Source organism: Equus quagga, chromosome 2, assembly GCF_021613505.1.
Source record: "Equus quagga isolate Etosha38 chromosome 2, UCLA_HA_Equagga_1.0, whole genome shotgun sequence".
NCBI classification, from domain to species: domain Eukaryota; kingdom Metazoa; phylum Chordata; class Mammalia; order Perissodactyla; family Equidae; genus Equus; species Equus quagga.
This window is the reverse complement of record NC_060268.1, coordinates 128137445-128156449: the sequence shown is the minus strand read 5'-3', so window position 1 is coordinate 128156449 and position 19005 is coordinate 128137445. Positions and strand designations below refer to the sequence as shown.

Genomic DNA, 19005 nt, shown 5'->3' with positions numbered 1-19005 from the left:
AATTATTTCCAGTCATTGGGTACGTTATGGGCTTAGAATAGAACCTCGAAAGCCACAGCAATGGATTGACCAAGGAGTTCTCTGGTTGTAAGAAAGTTATCTGTACATGGGAGCATCCAAGGTTTTGTATTTGTGTGAAATCTAATATTTAAAGATCACGTTTTAGGAAGGATATTGAGTAGAAGATGACAATTAGAAGGTTTGTTCACTTGATTTAAAACCTGTGTTTATAAGTATTTTAGTAAATCCATAAGTTAGAAAGAGAATCCCTCACATTTTCATGTTGTTTTTTTCTCCAGATAGCATGAGATTGCTTTTTGAACATATATGAATATATGGAAATTTCATAGGATAAAACATTGCTTGACTAGTGCTTTAAATAATTTTGCAAAAGGTGAAAAAACAAAGTTTCTCGAGTTAGTTTGAGGTTTCGAATTTTATTCATTGTTTCAGAAGGATGACTCATCTTAGTAAAGATATAACACCATGGTGTAAAGGTAATAAGAATTTTTTAAATTTAAAAGTGATGGGCCGGCCCGGTGGCACAGCTGGCACAGCGGTTGAATTTGCATGTTCCACTTCTCAGTGGCCCGGGGTTTGCCAGTTCGGATCCTGGGTGCAGACATGGCACCCCTTGGCAAAAGCTATGCTGTGGTAGGCGTCCCACATATAGAGTGGTGGAGGATGAGCACAGATGTTGGCTCAGGGCCAGTCTTCCTCAGCAAAAAGTGGAGGATTGGCAGTAGTTAGCTCAGGGCTACTCTTCCTTAAAAAAATAAGATAAAATAAAATAAATAAAAGTGAGTTTTAGAGGCTGGCCTGGTGGCATAGTGGTTAAGTTCATGCGCTCAGCTTCAGTGGCCAAGAGTTCACGGGTTTGGATCCCAGGCACGGACCTACACACTGCTCATCAAGCCATGCTGTGGTGGCATCCCACATATAAAGTAGAGAAAGATTGGCACAGATGTTAGTTCAGGTACAGTCTGCCTCGAGCAAAAAAAGAAGATTTGGCAACACATGTTAGCTCAAGGCCAATCTCCCTCACCCAAAAACAAATAAATAAAAGTGAGTTTTATAAGATCAAGGGACAACAGACAATGGACAAGTTCTTCTTGTGTTTTAGTGGTGTGTTCACTGGTATTGAGTAAATAATTACTAGTATGTCATGACATGAAATTTTCAGTCATATGAAACTGATTTTACATTTTATAAAATAATATATTTTACATTTGTGCTGAAATGTGTAAGAAAACTTAGCCCTTAAATTTACTTATTTACCTGGTAGCATGTGGTCATTCAGGGCTCATTTCATAGATTTGTCTGTGAAAGTACTGATACATAGCGATAAGATGTTTCAGATGGGTGACAAGACCTTCAACAATCATATTGAATCAGGTACAGATAAATGAACACACTATTCCAACGTGGATAATTGGAAGAGATCTTCTCGTGACAAGTGTTTGGCCACTTACGTAGGGAGAAAGATTAAATTAGAGATAAATGCCTTTGTACTTTGCAAGTTACAGAATTATTTTGCAGAATATTGATTATAACAATTCACAAGAAGAATGGAGAATGCTATGTACAGATATTCAAGAATAGCTTCTCAGATATCCACAAGAAAGGGGAGCATTAATAAATATTAAGGAAATATACTTTATTGAGATAAAAATCTCAAACGTAATGAGTTTTAAAAAGAGCTGTTTTATAGACTTATAAAAGCCACAATCACATGTACAGTGGTTTCACAAAATTTGAATTAACTGGTTAGTGGTATGAAGCAACTCCAGTGGAAAATAAATTTTCTTCCCATGAATTTCTCCTACCAATTGAACCCTTCATTACCAATTAATCTATTTTTGTAGTTTTTGACTCATCATATTGACTATCAGCAGTAGAAAAGAGATGTGTAGGTATCAGCTGTTATCCCACCTACTTAATGCTGGGGTGCTGTATGCTGCCAGGGTCTGGAATACCTAGAAAAACTATAGGAAGAAAATAGATTTTCTGAGATATTCGGCTCTGAGTTCTGCTGTGGCCACTATCAGTACTATCCAGGGTTCTGGAAATTGATACCAGCAGAGTGAAGTAGAGCAGATCTGAAGTCAGAGCTCAGATGGATAAAGGAGATGGGTATGATATTTGAATCACGGATGTTACCTTTGTCAAATGCAGAACATGTCATTCTTAGAATTTAAAATACTAATAATTTTTCCTAAGGTCTTTCCCTGTCTGGTGTTTACAATGAGAATTTTGCTTCTGTTATCCTAGAATAGTGGTGCTTAACCTTTATAGGTCCACTTCAATCCATAATTGAAAATCTGATCAAAGTTTTGGACTTTCTTATCAGCAATTTTGCATACAATTTCAGAAGGTGAACAAGACCCACTGGTCAGAACCTGTGGCCTAGATTTTGGTACCTTTTTCTCTATTCTCATTGCAGTTAACCTCATTTTGAACTTACATTGGTGTTAAGATATTCCCTACTTCTTTCTGTTTAAATTCATTTAGTCAGTCCTGGTTTCTACTTCCTGCCCATCTGTGACATCTTTTACGTTAAATGATTTACCTTAAAAACAAAAGGGAAAATAAAAAGTAGCGTGGTAAGGATTTCACAGTGTGTATTTAAGACATTTGGAAGATTTTTTCCCCCCTTAGGTTCTCCTCTTTCTCTCCTGGTCTTGTAATTTTTAAAAATCAGTGTTTTTCACTGTTTTAGCAGGGATAATTGATAATATTCAAGAATTCCACCATGATTTCTGGGGTTTTTGTTTGCTTTTGTCTTACTTTGTTATTGTTGGTTTGTTTTATTTTTGAGTAAAATTAATCTAGACTCATAAACAACTGGTTTGTGATGAACCTCACACTTCTAAAAATTTTCTGGGATATTCCAGACAAGGTGCTTTGGTTAGTACATTAATGCTCTTCTGTTGTTTTCCTGTAAAGCACAATATTGTTCTTTCTGTAGGGTTATTAACTGATAGTTATAGAGCAGCATTTTTTCACGTTATTCTCAGTTACAAACAAGATGCTTTGGAAAAGGGGGTGTTCCATGAGCAAATATTGCTTTTATGGCAACCTCTTTGAGATTCATACTCCTTAGTGGTGTATTAAAGGTTCTGAGAAATCCTGCAGTAAAAATATGTGCTTAATTCACTGTTTCCCAAACTTTATAAACCTTGGACTCCCTTTTTTCAAACTTTTATGTTCTGGGAAGCTAGTCATTTTTCCATGAAATACAATTTGGGGAAGTGCAGTGCTAGACCACAATTTTTAGTTGATTGCCTTTTCTTTTTGAGACGTTAGCCCTGAGCTAACATCTGCTGCCAATCCTCCTCTTTTTGCTGAGGAAGATTGGCCCTGAGCTAACGTCCATGCCCATCTTCCTCTATTTCATAAGTGGGATGCCTGCCACAGCATGGCTTGACAAACGGTGCGTAGGTCCGCACCTGGGATCCGAACCAGCAAAACCCAGGCCACTGAAGCGGAATGTGCAAACTTAACCGCTGCGCCACCTGGGTGGCCCCCAGTTGATTGCTTTTTTGCATTTAATGAAATTACATAAAAGCATCAAGTAAAATTTTTCTCATGTTTTCTTCAGCTTTTAGCCTTGTCTAAGCATAGATTAAACGTTAAATATCTGAGTTTGTTATTCTGAGGTCTCCCCCCAATTTTTTGGCTTAAGCAGATAATCATTTTAAGTCACTGTGTGGTTACTTTTCTCTCTCATTGCTCAGTACAGTAGTGCACTAATAGTAGAAACTTTTTGTGCTTTTCAAGTGTTGTTGTCTGTTTCCTCATTATACAATTCTTTATGCAAAGTAGAAAATTCTGTCCACTAGGAAGTTTTCAGGATGGATCACTTCTAGCAACACTGTCCTAAATATATGATTCTCATCTGCTTGAAGATAAAACAGTAAATTCTATATTAGTAAAATTAGATTATTTTCTATACTTCTTCCTAAAAATACTTCTTGAGGGTATTTTAGCCCCTTGGTCTAGGTAAGGTTGGTTGGGTTCATTTTGTAGTTTAATTTTATAGAATAATGTTTTCTTATATCTTTCATGACATGAACATTTAATATTAAGCCATTGGAATCTGGAGTAGGACATGAGTCAGTTAAATTCAACACGTCAACAAGCATTGCTGAAATTTTTCTTTAGGTTTTTGCCAGACAGTGTGGCAGACCATGACCCATAACTAAACACTCATGAAAAGTTTCTGGAAAGGTTTCAAATAATCTTGATTTTTTTTCCCCCCTCTTTTTAATCTCATTTTAGCTGCATTGGGTGTTCAGCAGCCATCACTTCTTGGAGCATCTCCTACCATTTATACACAGCAAACCGCATTGGCAGCAGCGGGCCTTACCACACAAACCCCAGCAAACTATCAGTTAACTCAGACTGCAGCCTTGCAGCAACAAGCCGCAGCTGCAGCAGCTGCATTGCAACAGGTGAATTTTTGATAGATTTTAATATGTGACAGAAAACTGTCAAATCTGAGTGGCCAGGGTAGGTACCTTTACTTTTTGAAGAATGAATACTTGTGGGTTTTTATTATAAATATTTATTGTTTTTTCCTAGTGATAATAATTACATATGCCCAGGACATAACAGAGAAGTGTAGTTGCATAGTCAAAATTTTTAAATTCTTAAATTGAACAGTTCTTATACTTTGATTATGTGAACAAAATTCAGTTCTTGATGGATCTGAGTATAAGTAATCACCGTTTTGTATATTTTAGATGAAGTTTACCTGTTACGGAAAGTTTTTTTCAGTGTAATTCTGGTTATGTATTTGTATGTATGTATGTATATCACTTTCTGAGAATCAGTAAAACTAATGTCTGTTTTTTTTCCCAGCAATACTCACAACCTCAGCAGGCCTTGTATAGTGTGCAACAACAGGTTTGTTTATGTTTTCCATGTTAAAAACCAATTTTCAAATAGCCATTTGTTCCAAATTTTATTTATATAGATTTTATTTCCTCTTGGCTACCTTAATGTGTGATTTAAATTCTTTTGGGATAAGGAAAATGAGGTAGGTGAAAAGGAATGTCTCCAAAGGAGAGGAAGATAGGAGCAGTCCTGAATACCCAAATCCTCACCTAGCAGCCAGTCTGTTAATGTTTCTAAGCGTGCGTGCAGAGGATAACCTGGAAAGAATCACTCTATTATTGAGTATTTGGCTCAGTACTCCTGTCTAGAACCTCCTGCCCTAATATGCTATACTAGATACATGTGAAAATGAAAAGCTCGTTTTTCCCATTTGAAGCCTAAACTATAGATAGACCACTGCCTTAACCTTTTTTTAAAGCAACTGAACTCTCCTTTTTTTCCCTAGTGAAATTGTATATTGAAATCCAATATACAAAATATTAAAATAGAGCTGTTGAGAGCCAGCTCTGATGGCCTAGTATTTAAAGTTTGGTGCACTCTGCTTTGGTGACCCGGGTTCACTTCCCAGGGATGGAACCACACTACTCATCTGTCAGTAGCCATGCTGTGGTGGTGGCTCACAGAAGAACTAGAAGGACTTACAACTAGAATACACAACTATGTACTGGGGCTTTGTAGAGGGGAAAAAAGAGAAAACAAGAGAGGAAGATAGGCAATAGATGTTAGCTCAGGGTGAATCTTTCCTAGCGGAAAAAAAGGAGCTATTGGAAACAGGAAGAAGCCTCCCCTTGTAATTCCCATTCCTATTCCCAAGGCACATTTGAACAATTTGAAAACTCCTGACTTAGACTGAAAGTGAGTTTCTTTGGCCCCCTTTCCCCAGGCTCATACTCTAATCATGTTCCCTAAGGTCTTTTATCTGTGATGGCGGGAGGAGATTAAAAAAAACTGAACCCAAGGAGAAGCATGTCAAGGAAAAAAGAATTTGCCCTGCTGAAATCTAGGTAGTTTCTGGCCTAAGCTCCTATTCTAGGCTTTTCCAGGGTTAAGAGGGAGTCTTCATTCCTTCTCAGTGCCATTAAGAAGCTTCAGGAGGGGTCGGCTCCGTGGCCAAGTGGTTAAGTTTGTGCGCTCCGCTGCGGCGGCCCAGGGTTCAGATCCTGGGCGTGGACATGGCACGGCTCGTCAGGCCATGTTGAGGCGGCATCCCACATCCCACAACTAGAAGGACCTGCAACTAAGATATATACAACTGTGTACAGGGTGGGGGTTTGGGGAGATAAAGCAGAAAAAAAAAAAAAAATTGGCAACAGATGTTAGCCCAGGTGCCAATCCTTAAAAAACAAAAACAAAACAGAAGATTGGCAACAGTTGTTAGCCCAGGTCCCAATCTTAAAAAAAAAAAAAGAAAAAAAGAAGCTTCAGGAAAGTATAGCAGTCAGGAGAGGAAAAGGGGATACAACAGAGAGGGAGCAAAAACAGGATCCAGAGACACTGGGGAAGCATGAAGCTTTTCAGTCCATAATCTCTTGTCTCTAGATCCATGGCTCAATTTCATTCTTCGATTAAGACTTTTGGGGCTTCACAAGCATTCCTTTTCCCCTGAAGATTATAATATCCCACTAGTAATTGTTTTAAACTTCTAAAAAATTGACAAGAGGTTGATGTAAAAGTTGGCTATCTTGTTTTCAAAATATCTTCAGACTTATTTTAATACTGTTATGAAATACATTATTAAAGATTATTTGTTAGGTTGAACCATATGAAAATGGCAATACTCAAATGTTCTTGCCTTAAAAAATTTCATTACTCATCTGTTCTTGACTTGCAGAAAAATAATAATTTGATTTAACCTCTAATACATGGTGACCCCAGGTATACAGTGTTGTGAATTAGAATCTCATATAGAATCTCATATTTTTTTATCTTAGCTTAAGTCACATTTCTGTTCCAGGGTTTTTAAATTTCCCCCCTCACACCAGTTGTTTTTACTTTCTGGAAATGCTACACTTTGCTGTTGCCAGAAAAACTATATGTCAGAGTTTGTGGTCCTTTATAATCCCCATGCCTGTGGCAAATCTGAACATCAGGAGTGCTTCTTGTTTTAGGGATATATATAAATTGGATAGCCAGTGATATTTTTGATACAAGTAGCATACTGATGATACAGAAGCAGTTCTGTAGCATGGTAAATTAACACGTGGCAGAACTAGAAAGAAAGCTTCCCCTCTGGGGACTTCTGGGGTATTTTGTGGGTATTATTCCTGTGAAATAGCAAAAAAGATAATTTCTTTATTATTGCTGAATGGGTTAGTTATATATCAAGTCTGCAGTTGTTAGAAATAGTTGCAGGAAACTTTATACCTAATGATCTCTGTTACTTTTCCCATATTTCTTAGTTAGAAATATAGTACCTGTTAGTAGGAATTTTTCCTTACATAAAACATCTATGAAACAACAATTCTGATTGATTCTTTTCTTTTTTCTTTCCGGTTTGGTGTGTCTCCTTTTTCTGTTTTCAGTTACAGCAACCTCAGCAGACTCTTTTAACACAGGTTAGTTTGGCATTACTTTATTTCTTACGGATATTGATTGACAAGTAGACCAAAGTTTTATTCCTGTTCTGGTTTTTCTTCAGGGTTTCAAGATGAAAATTTGTTAGATAATAGTTTAGCAATACTATATTAAATAAAGATGGAAAACGTGTTGTTTTTGTTTTTTCTTTTATGGTTTTTGATTGTAGATCCAGCTGTGATCTAGTTTGAATAAATGTGAGGTCTTATCTTAAACTTAATACTGATTTTGGCTTTTACATTTTCTTTGTAGGTAATATTTTTAGGAAATTTTTTGACACTATCTTTTTTAGCTTTACCTTAGTAGGTGAAGTTACTGTGTTACATTATCAGATTAATTCTTCAGCACCATTAAAAAGTTTTTGAACTTTTGATGTAGTGCTACTGTAGGCTATGTGGGCCACTTATAGTCTCTGTTGCATTTTTTTTTTTCTTTTTTGCAATCCTTTAAAAGTCTAAAAACCATCCTTGGCTTATAAGCTGTACAAAAATCCTAAGCTATGATCTGGGTTCACTGACCCCTGCTGTGTACTTAGAGTGAAATGCTATGCAACTGAGAAGTTAACCTCATTTTCTGTTTTTATTAAAGAACTAAAATTAACTAACACATCTCACATTTTCTATCTCCAGTAGTAGAATTTCCAAATTAAGTAGAAAAACTGTAAAAGTATGTCTTTTCTTAGAATAGCATGTCAAAAAGTATGCCCAGGAAGCATTAGTGTCTTAGGATGTTAAAGAAGTTTCATGAGAAAATAATTTTGTGGCCACAGTTTAAGAAATGCTGAATTCCTTTACTATATACTGTAAGACTTTCCTTTTTTTCTTTTAAATTGTAGAACTTAGAGACTTGCTTTATTGGGCAGGTGTAAAACAAATTCCATGGTTTGACTTGAATCAGATAATTATTCCTTTCTTTTTAATGATTCTATTTACATACAGAGGTTTTAATGAATAATACGTTGTTATTCATACTTAATTATGCCAGAAAAGACCAGTGAAAGTGTTAAAGTTCTTCTTTTTGTTCCATTTTTATTGAGGTGTAATCGACATGTACCATTATGTTAATTTAAGGTGTACAACATAGTGATTTGATGTATGTATCTCTTGCAAGGATTACCACAATAAGTTTGGTTAACGTGCACCTCATATAGTTACAGTTTTTTTTCTTCTGTTTAGAACTTTAAGATCTATTCTCTTAGCAACTTTTGGATATACAGTATTGTTAACTTTAGTTACCATGCTATACTTTACATCCCAGAACTGATCTATGTTATAATTGGAAGTTTGTACTTTTTGACCACCTTCACTCATCCTCCCGCACTGGCAACCACCAATCTATTCTCTGTTTTTATGAGTTCTTCAGGCTTTTTACATTCTATATACATATTTGTCTTTCTCTGTCTGACTTATTTCTCTTCTATAAGACTTTCCTGAGTCTTTATTATGCCACTATGGATTTTGAATTTCTAAGAGAGGGCTGAAATATTCAGTGTTTTTTAAACTTAGTGCACTGTATCTTTTTTTTCCTGGAACAATCTGTGAAAAATGTTCATCCTAGGGAACATAATGATGAAATAGATCAATAATAACATGATTTTTTAGACTTGAGTCTCACCTTCAAGGTATACATAGGTATTTTCTAACTTCAAATAAATTATTTTTAGCATTTTGAGTTAGTTTTAAGTAGTCTTTTTAATTTCTAGACTATTTCAAACCATTACCTTAATTTGATGTTGATTTTGTTTTATAGCCAGCTGTTGCACTGCCTACAAGCCTTAGCCTGTCTACACCTCAGCCTGCAGCACAGATAACTGTATCATATCCAACACCAAGGTCCAGTCAGCAACAAACCCAACCTCAGAAACAGCGTGTTTTTACAGGGGTGGTTACAAAGCTACACGATACATTTGGATTTGTGGATGAAGATGTATTCTTTCAGCTTAGGTAAACTTCATTAGGTGTTGGCAGATGGCTTCTTATATTTAGCATTGAGTATATTGATAGGGTACCTGCTTAATTGTGGCATAGGATTGTGGTTTACCTATAATTTCTGTTTTAATCATTCAGCTTGAATTATATTTGTACATGTGACCTTTTATGATAATGTGCCGATGATATCTTTTGATTATGGAACAAACTAGTTATGGTGAAATCTTTATAAATGTTTCAGAGTGAATTAACATTTCTGACTATTCATGGGCAGGTTTAAATATGCCTTTTAGATTGGAATGATAATACCTTTTAAAATTTAATCTTTTGTTTGACGTGCTAATGACAATATATACTAAAAAACATTTTTTAATTGAAAAATTAATAGGATTGAATGATTGATGAACTAACATTCAGAATAGGATTTTGTTAGTGTCGTGTTTGCAGGAAACATGAATTTCCTTAGATATTTCAAATAGATTTCTAATGAACTTCATGAAAGTACTTTATTTGGGAAAAAATTGCTGTGTAAGATTTTTCTATAAGCAGTCTCCTGTTTTCCATCTTATCTGCATTTCTCTCATCTTTCCAAAGCCCAAAGCAAATCTTACTCTTGGGATATAGAGGTTAGAAAGTGCTATAGAGGAAGGGACACAATGTTAGGAGACTATGGAGTGGAAAATGATTTCTTGCGCTTCAAACCCTGTGTTTATGTAAAGAGGGTGAAACATGATCAGTTCTAAATTAAACTAAGGGTAGAAGGTATGTCTGCTTTTTAAAAGCTTTTTAGGCTTCCATTCTAGTTATAGATTTACTCAGTATATAAGTCTTTTTTGAAGGAATCTTTTAATTGTATTTATATTTAACTTAATTTTTTCCAGTGCTGTCAAAGGGAAAACCCCCCAAGTGGGTGACAGAGTATTGGTTGAAGCCACATATAATCCCAATATGCCTTTTAAATGGAATGCGCAAAGAATTCAAACGCTACCAAATCAGGTATGTAAAATACTGAGTTAAGTATTATAGAAACTTGGTAATTGAATCTTCTAATTTACAAAGATTTTTCTTTAAAAAAATTCTTTATTTCTTTATTTTTGTTAAGAATCAATCCCAAACCCAGCCTTTACTGAAGACTCCTCCTGCTGTCCTTCAGCCAATTGCACCGCAGACGACATTTGGGGTTCAGGCCCAGCCGCAGCCCCAGTCGCTGCTGCAGGCACAGATTTCAGCGGCTTCTATTACACCGCTGTTGCAGACTCAGCCACAGCCTTTATTGCAACAGCCGCAGCAGAAAGGTACTGCGTGCACTGTACCTTAGCTTTGTATTAAAGATTCAGACTAATTCATACCTGTTTAGTTGTTGAAATAATGAGAGTATGCTTTTAATTACAAGAAAGGCAGGAGCTTCCAGAATACTTCAAAGGAAGCTTAAGTATCTGGTGTAGACAACTTCTACTTCTATAGCTATTTGGAAGTATTTTTATTTTATTGCTCTTATTCAAAGACATCCTCTTTGTAAACTTAAATATCAAAACTATTGATCCCTTGTCCTCCTATTGATACCTTATCTGTAATGGGAGAAAATGGTTTTGAGACTTACAACATTTTACATACATGTAGTTCTGATGATAACACTTTAAATTACTCATTGAACCATAGTGCGTCGAAGAAATGAACTGTTTTAAATTTTCCTTTGCAAATTATTTGAAAGTCTTGACATTTTCTTATCAAAGCTGTTAAAAATGATAGCCTTGGCTTAACAGAAGCCTGCTTAATTGGTATTTTTTTAAAAAGTAATTATGGCATTTTGTCTTTTATTATGTGAATTATGATGCTTATACCAAAGTGATAAGACAGTTTGCAGTATAACACGTTATTAAACGAACATTATAAAACTGTTTAAATTTGTTTTTGAATTTTAGATGTGTGATTCCATTTATATAGTCTTTTATACAGGACTTTTTTTTGTTCAACATTGTTTTAAAGTTTTTCTTACTGTTTATTCCATAAGGCTCTAGTTTCTTGATTTTCATTGTTGCATAATATTCCATTGTGTGAATATTGTATAACTTATTTGTTGTTCTTTGGTAAACTAGATTGTTAGTAGTTTTTGTTTTCTGAAATTGCTGCTTTGTATGTTCTCATATGTGTGTCCAGAGGCAATGTGCCTGAGTTTTTCTAGGGCCTATGCCTTAGTTTGGAATTGTAGGATCTGAGGGTTTGTGTATTTTAAACTTACTAGGTAATGAAAGGCTATTTCAAGCTACTTGGTTCTTCCATGTATCTGACCTTTAGTCCTATGATTTCTGATTTTTTTCCTCATCTTTTTCCTAAGAGGTTTTGTTTCCTCTTGTGAATTGGGACTTGAATACCATTTTTTCCCTGCCTTGGCTCAAGAAGAGATAAGGCTTCCGTGGAAGGGCTCAAGGAAGCAGTATTTCTGGTGGTGATGTGTACCCTGAGCTTGGTGGATGATTGGTAGGAGCAATGGAAGTAGGGTAGAAAAAAATGGAAGAGAGAAAAGAGGCATAGTGGGCTGGGGGATTTCAGGGAGTTGGAAGTATAAGGTTTAGTTGGTGGAAGGGTAGGGAAATCTCCATTGGCAACTAGGATTCCTTTAGGATTGGTAGCCTGTTAATCTTTAGCTGGCAGTATTTCTTAACATAAGCAGTCATAAGTTAGCTGTTTTTGTTTTGCTTTTGTGTTTTTGTTTTGTTTTCCTGGTCCTTCTCCCTTATTTTTTTTTTTTTTAAAGATTTTATTTTTTCCATTTTCTCCCCAAAGCCCCCTGGTACATAGTTGTATATTCTTCGTTGTGGTTTCTTCTAATTGTGGCATGTGGGACCCTGCTTCACCGTGGCTTGATGAGCAGTACCATGTCCATGCCCAGGATTTGAACTAACGAAACACTGGGCTGCCTGCAGCAGAGCGTGCAAACTTAACCACTTGGCCACGGGGCTAGCCCCTATTTTTTTTTTTTTAATTGAGTTCATAATAGTCTACTTCATTCTGAGATTTCAGTTGTACGTTATTTCTTGTCTGTCACCACATAGGTGCTCCCCTTCACCCCCTGTGCCTACCCCCACCTGGCTTCCCCAGGTAGCCACTGAACTATTTTCTTTGTCCATGTGTTTGTTTATATTCCACATATGAGTGAAGTCATCTGGTGTTGGGCTTTCTCAGTCTGGCTTATTTCGCTTAGCATAATTCCCTCCAGGTCCATACATGTGGTTGCAAATGGGATGATTTTGTCCTGTTTTTATGGCTCAGTAGTATTTCATTGTATGTATATATATACACCACATCTTTATTCAATCATCAGACGATGGGCACTTGGATGGTTTCCATGTGTTGGCTGTTGTGAATAGTGCTGCACTGAACATAGGGGTGCATATGTTACTTTGGATTGTTGATTTCAAGTTGTTTAGTTAGATACCCAGTAGTGGGATGGCTGTTCATATGGTGTTTCTATTTTTAATTTTTTAAGAAATCTCCAATACTGTTTTCCATAGTTGTTGCACCAGTTTGCATTCCCACCAGCAGTGTATGAAGGTTCCCTTTTGTCCACACCCTCTCCCAACATTTGTTATTTTCAGTCTTAGTGACTATAGCCATTTTAACAAGTGTAAGGTGGTAGGTAATAAGTTAGCTGTTTTTTCCCCCAAGTTTTTATCATGAAAATTTTCAAGTATACAAAAACGTTGAAAGAACAGTATAATGATCACTTGTATACTTACAGCCTTGAGAAGTTAACATTTTACTGTGTTTTATCTGCATGTGTATACAAATGTACACACTTTTTGCTTAATCATTTGAAGTAATTAGCAGGAATTGTGACATTTTATCCCTAAATACTTAAGCAGACCCTTCCTGAAACAGAACATTTTCCTGTATTACCACAATCTATTATCACATCTAAGAAAAAACATTTAAATATCCTGTTTATATTCAGATCTCCCCAGGTGTCTCCCAAATGTCTTTTAAGGTTGTTTTTTTGTTTCCTAAACAAAAAGCCAGTGAAGTTTCTTGCATTGTATTTGGTTATGTTTCTTTAGTCTTTTTTATTCTAGAATAGTTTCCTACTTTTTTTTTCTTCCTTTCTGACAGTTGACTTTTTGAAGTAATTGGACTGATGTGTAGATTCTTTTGGAATGTTGTGGTCTGGGTTTGTCTTGATTCCTTGTGATGTTTTTACCTGTTTATCTGCCATATAAACTATGAACTAGAAGCTAAGTCTGAAGACTTTTGGCAAGAACACGTTATAGGCGATGTTTTGTAATTCATATTGCATCACTCTAGGAGTCTCATGTTGTCACATTCTTCCACTGTTGCTGCTAAGTTTGATTACCTGGTCAAAGTGGTGGCCATAGTTCTCTCCATTAGGGTTTATTTTTTGTCTGTGCAGATAAATCTCTCGTTGATACTTTGGCAACCTGTGAATATCTTGTTGTACAGCAATCTTTGATTTAATGTCTATAGATCAGAGATTGGCAAACTGTAGCCGTTGGATTTGGTCCATGGTCTGGTTTTGTGTGGTCCCTGAATTAAAAGTGGTTTTTGCAGGGCCAGCCCTGTGGCCGAGGGATTAAGTTTGCATGTTCCGCTTTGGCAGCCCAGGGTTTCACCAGTTTGGATCCTGGGTGTAGACATGGCGCCGTTCATCAGGCCATGCTGAGGCAGCGTCTCAGATGCTAAACCTGGAATATACAGCTATGTACTTGGGGGTCTTTGGGGAAAAGGAGGAGGTAAAAAAAAAAGATTGGCAACAGATGGTAGCTCAGGTGCCACTCTTTTAAAAGAAATGATTTTTGCATTTTTAAAAGGTTACAAAGAAATACACAAATGGTTCTACCATTTGTGGGCTGCAAAGCCTAAAATATTAGCCAGCTTTTTCTGTCTATAAAATTTAACCAGGGAGTGCTTTTGAACTTTGTTTAAATAAGTTAATTTTTTTCTGTATCTTTTAAAGCTGGTTTATTGCAGCCTCCTGTTCGTATAGTTTCACAGCCACAACCAGCGCGAAGGTTAGATCCACCATCCAGATTTTCAGGGAGGAATGACAGAGGAGATCAAGTGCCTAACAGAAAAGATGACCGAAGGTATGTTTTTAAAAGTATGCTTTTGATGATGGTGATAGTTGCACAATGTGAATGCACTTAATAAAAATGGTTAAAATGGGGGGCCAGCCTGGTGGCGCAGCGGTTAAGTTCGCACATTCTGTTTCAGCGGCCCGGGGTTTGCCAGTTCGGATCCCAGGTGCGGACATGGCACCGATTGGCCCTCCATGCTGTGGCAGGCGTCCCACATATAAAGTAGAGGAAGATGGGCATGGATGTTACCTCAGGGCCGGTCTTCCTTAGCAAAAAGAGGAGGATTGGCAGCAGATGTTAGCTCAGGGCTAATCTTCCTCAAAAAAAAGGAAGAATCTTTGTGTTTGATGACAATCAAACGTTCTCAAACTGATTTGGTATCAACCAGTTATGAATACACAAATGCTTACCAAAAAAAAAGGTTAAAATTGTAAGTTTATGTTATGTATGTTTTACCGTAGTTTTTTTTGGGGGGGTGGTAAGATTAGCCCTGAGCTAACACCTGCTGCCAATCCTCTTTTTGCTGAGGAAGACTGGCCTTGAGCTAACATCCATGCCGATCTTCCTCCCCTTTATATCTGGGATGCCTACCACAGCATGGCTTTTGCCAAGCAGTGCCATGTCCATACCCAGGATCCAAACTGGCGAACGAACCCCAGGCCGCCGAAGTATACCATACACGCTTAACCACTGCTCTACTGGGCCAGCCCCTTACCGTAGTTTTTAAAAAGTTGTGTAAAAACGTATACTGTGAAATCTTGCTTGTATTGCCTATTATATTTATTTCATTAAAGAATTCTTCTGTAATGCCACAAATAATAGTAATTTTAGAAAAATTTGCTTTAAGTCGTGAAAGGGAGAGAGAACGACGTCGATCCAGAGAAAGATCTCCTCAGAGAAAGCGTTCCCGGGAGAGATCTCCTCGAAGGGAGAGAGAACGGTCACCTCGGAGAGTTCGACGTGTTGTTCCACGTTACACAGTTCAGTTTTCAAAGTTTTCTTTAGATTGGTAAGTTCTTTTTTCTCTCATTGTTTTATTCAGTTACTAATTTTTCAGTTTTGTACAATTTGGTAGAATGTGTTATGTTAAGAGAGATTTTTCATGCAATTTGAAGTTGCAGGTTAGTTTTTTACAAGGGTGCATTATTTCCATATGCTCATTAAGAATACCAGCTATTGGAAAAGGCAACCCCTATGTGATGAAATTGTTACTTAAAGTGAAAATCATTTAAGATCCAGATTTATTGATAACTTTATTAAGTTCACGTGTAGTGCATTGTGTATGATGAAGTGATAATACAGCAGTGGACCAATTATTTCACGTTAGCTGTGGCAATGTAGTATAATAGGAACATAGCCCTGCATATGTACTCACAGACATGCAACATAGACATGTGTGTGTGTGTATACTTGAATAGATTTTCAGCCTTTGGAATCAGAGGTCATGGGCAAGTTACCAAGAGTTCCTGAGCTTCAGTTGCAAAATGGAAATAGTTTCACCCAACAGAATTATTACGAGGCTGAGTTCATGTGTCTAAAGCATATAACCCGGTGTGTGGCAGTTGTAGATACCCAATAATTAATAGTGATGGTGGGAGATGGTGACTAACTAGGAAATAGCTGCGAAGTTCTAATTCATAGACAGTTGATATATGATGAAGGGACAGGAAGAATCATCTAAAGGCCCTGGGACAGACAATTGTGAATAAGATAAATTAACAGTTGGAGAAAACAAACTGACGGTAAAGTAAGAAAAATGAATTATTAGCAGCATTTAAAGTTGGTTAGCACAGAAACAATAACTATGTATTTCAGTATCCTGAGAGGTTATTGCTGCATTTCAATTAAGTGTAATAATTAATATTCATAATATCTATCAGAAGTTAAAATTTCTATTTATTCAATTCTAGATTGAATAAACCAGTGTCCTTTATTTAAGCTACACAAAATCAAAAAAATTTTGCTTGATAACTTTGCTTGATTGTTATGTAGTTGGTGTTCTTTTATTCTTATGGTCAAATCAGCAACTATTCTTAATTTATACTAATTTTCTTGTTGTCTCTGTTTACTTGTATACTTCAAAATACCTAGTCTGCGTATTTCAGAGAAACTCATTGGAACCAAAACCACTTCTCCAGCCTCAAAGATGTTAAATAGAGCAGCTCTGCTTTATTATGGGAAGAGTTGATGCATAGGCTATAAATTGAACATTTATCTATCTCCTTCCAAGTTAGCCCTTGAGAGTTTTATTTCACCACTTTGAAGTAAATTCCCATAAGATCAAATGAACCCATTACAAATAGAAATGATTTCAAAGTTTCCATACCTCTTCTCATCTGTAGTTTTGATAATCAAAATATTTTTACAGTAATATTATAAGAGACCGTGTGCCAAGAAGTTATTCATTTGTACTTCTTATCTTTTGTTTTGTTATAGATTTTACTCCTATAGGGTAAAACATGACTTCAGAAATTCTGGTGATGGTAAACTAGGAAAATACTGCACATACTTTCTGTTTGCAGCACTTCTTTAAACAAAAACAAAACCCAAATATCTGTTTTTCACATTTTTACAATTTTGACAGCTGAATTTTATCCAAATAAGGTATAATGTTATCAACAACTGTAACTGACTATATTTCGTACTTTTAGGCTTCAAATAGAAAGACAGCCCTACCAAATATGTCAGTTCACATTTCATACCCTTGTCTTTAAAAAAGACAATGTAGTTGTATTTTCATCTTAGGAATTGTTGGTGTTTACCACTTTTCATTATGCTTTTAACACAAATCTCTTGGCTTTTTACCAGATTCATTTACCTTTGAGTTCTTCTTTAAAAGTTCTGCTTCTTAGGAAAAAGGAAATCACCTTTAAAAAAAACAGTATGCCAGATTTAAAAGGCAAGAAACTTATTTTTCTCTTTACATAATAAACAATCAGGTATGGATTTCAGAGAGAGGTATAAAGGTGTGGGTAATCCGAAAATCATTTGGATTTTGTTTTCATTGGATTTTTATATTTAATTTTGAATGTAGCTATGTTTGATCTAGGATCTTTCTGTAGAATAAAGGTTGTTTTTTTTCTATACTGTATAAACCTAACTGAGGAACACTCATACTAATTTGGTACCACTCTTATCCCCTCTGTATATCCCCTCTTTATATTATATATGAACCATAATTTTCTCAAAAATGCAGTTTCACCTGAGGCAGAACTGCTTTTGTTCAGATCTTCTCTGGAGCTGGGGTTGAAGTTATTTCAAAAGGTCTTCTCTAACGAGTTTTAAGCTACACACAAAAAGTAAAGAAATAAAGGTAACACTTAGATACCAGTTTTTTATTCAGCGCTGTAAGTAAACGAATTTGAAAATGAGATTTTCATGTGCCTCTCTGCAAGTCTATACTCATTGATAATTGACTCTGTCCGTTTTGCATTGGCTTCAACCTATGTCAGGTTATATTTAGCTTCAGAATTAAGTGAGTGTTTGCATAATCTTTGGTATTAAGGCTATTTATTCACTACTTATGTCTGTTTTTCAGTCCTAGTTGTGACATGATGGAACTAAGGCGCCGTTATCAGAATTTATATATACCTAGTGACTTTTTTGATGCTCAGTTTACATGGGTGGATGCTTTCCCTCTGTCAAGACCATTTCAACTGGGAAATTACTGCAATTTCTATGTAATGCACAGAGAAGTAGAGTCCTTAGAAAAAAATATGGCCATTCTTGATCCACCAGATGCTGACCACTTATACAGTGCAAAGGTTTGTATTCTCCTAGGAGAGACAGCTAAAATTTTTGAGCATTTATTCGTATTAAGAATATATGTTGAGTTGATCTTCAGAAAGTGATTGTTAGGTTTAAGACTCAAATAGCTATGTTTTTTTCTTATCTGCCTGATTCTGTTTTGGTTATTTAAGTAATTTAATTTAACCTCTCTTTCCCTTACCTCTTAAGCTATAAAATTATTTATTGTTTTAACATTTTAAACCTTATAAAAATATGAAGATGAAGTTGATTTTATGGAGCTTTTTGTTATGTTTTATGACTTCCAGTAGCCCCAGATAAAACATAACGTTGGGTGAGTGCACTGCAAGTCTTCAGGGTAACGTTCAGTATATTGCTTATGGTCAATAGTTTTCTGCTATCTTAAAACATTGATCAAAAAGCATCCCTTGAACTACTCAGCCATAAGAAATGATGAAATCCAGCCATTTGTGACAACATGGATGGACCTGGAGGATATTATGCTGAGTGAAATAAGTCAGAGGGAGAAAGTCAAGTACCGTATGATCTCACTCATAAGTAGAAGATAAAAACAATGACAAACACACACTTAGCAATGGAGATTGGATTGGTGGTTACCATAGGGGAAGGGGGGAGGGCAAAAGGGGTGATTAGACTCACATGTGAGGGGATGGACTATAATTAGTTTTTGGGTGGTGAACATAATATAATCTACACATAATTCAAAATATATTATGATGTACATCCGAGAGCTATGTTACATTATA

At 36.0% G+C, this 19005-nt stretch overlaps 1 protein-coding gene across 5 annotated transcripts in view; it reads left to right on the top strand.

Moving 5' to 3' along the window:
* The window catches only part of CCAR1 (cell division cycle and apoptosis regulator 1), a 47980-nt gene that overhangs the window by 7088 nt on the left and 21887 nt on the right, over window positions 1-19005 (top strand). For all 5 annotated transcript variants that reach the window (XM_046653469.1, XM_046653466.1, XM_046653468.1 and 2 more), the window contains 9 exons: window positions 4282-4454; window positions 4864-4908; window positions 7422-7454; window positions 9223-9416; window positions 10283-10397; window positions 10504-10696; window positions 14371-14500; window positions 15339-15500; window positions 18030-18255. In XM_046653469.1, coding sequence (XP_046509425.1) covers window positions 4282-4454; window positions 4864-4908; window positions 7422-7454; window positions 9223-9416; window positions 10283-10397; window positions 10504-10696; window positions 14371-14500; window positions 15339-15500; window positions 18030-18255 — 1271 coding nt within the window. The remainder of the gene's footprint in view (window positions 1-4281; window positions 4455-4863; window positions 4909-7421; window positions 7455-9222; window positions 9417-10282; window positions 10398-10503; window positions 10697-14370; window positions 14501-15338; window positions 15501-18029; window positions 18256-19005) is intronic.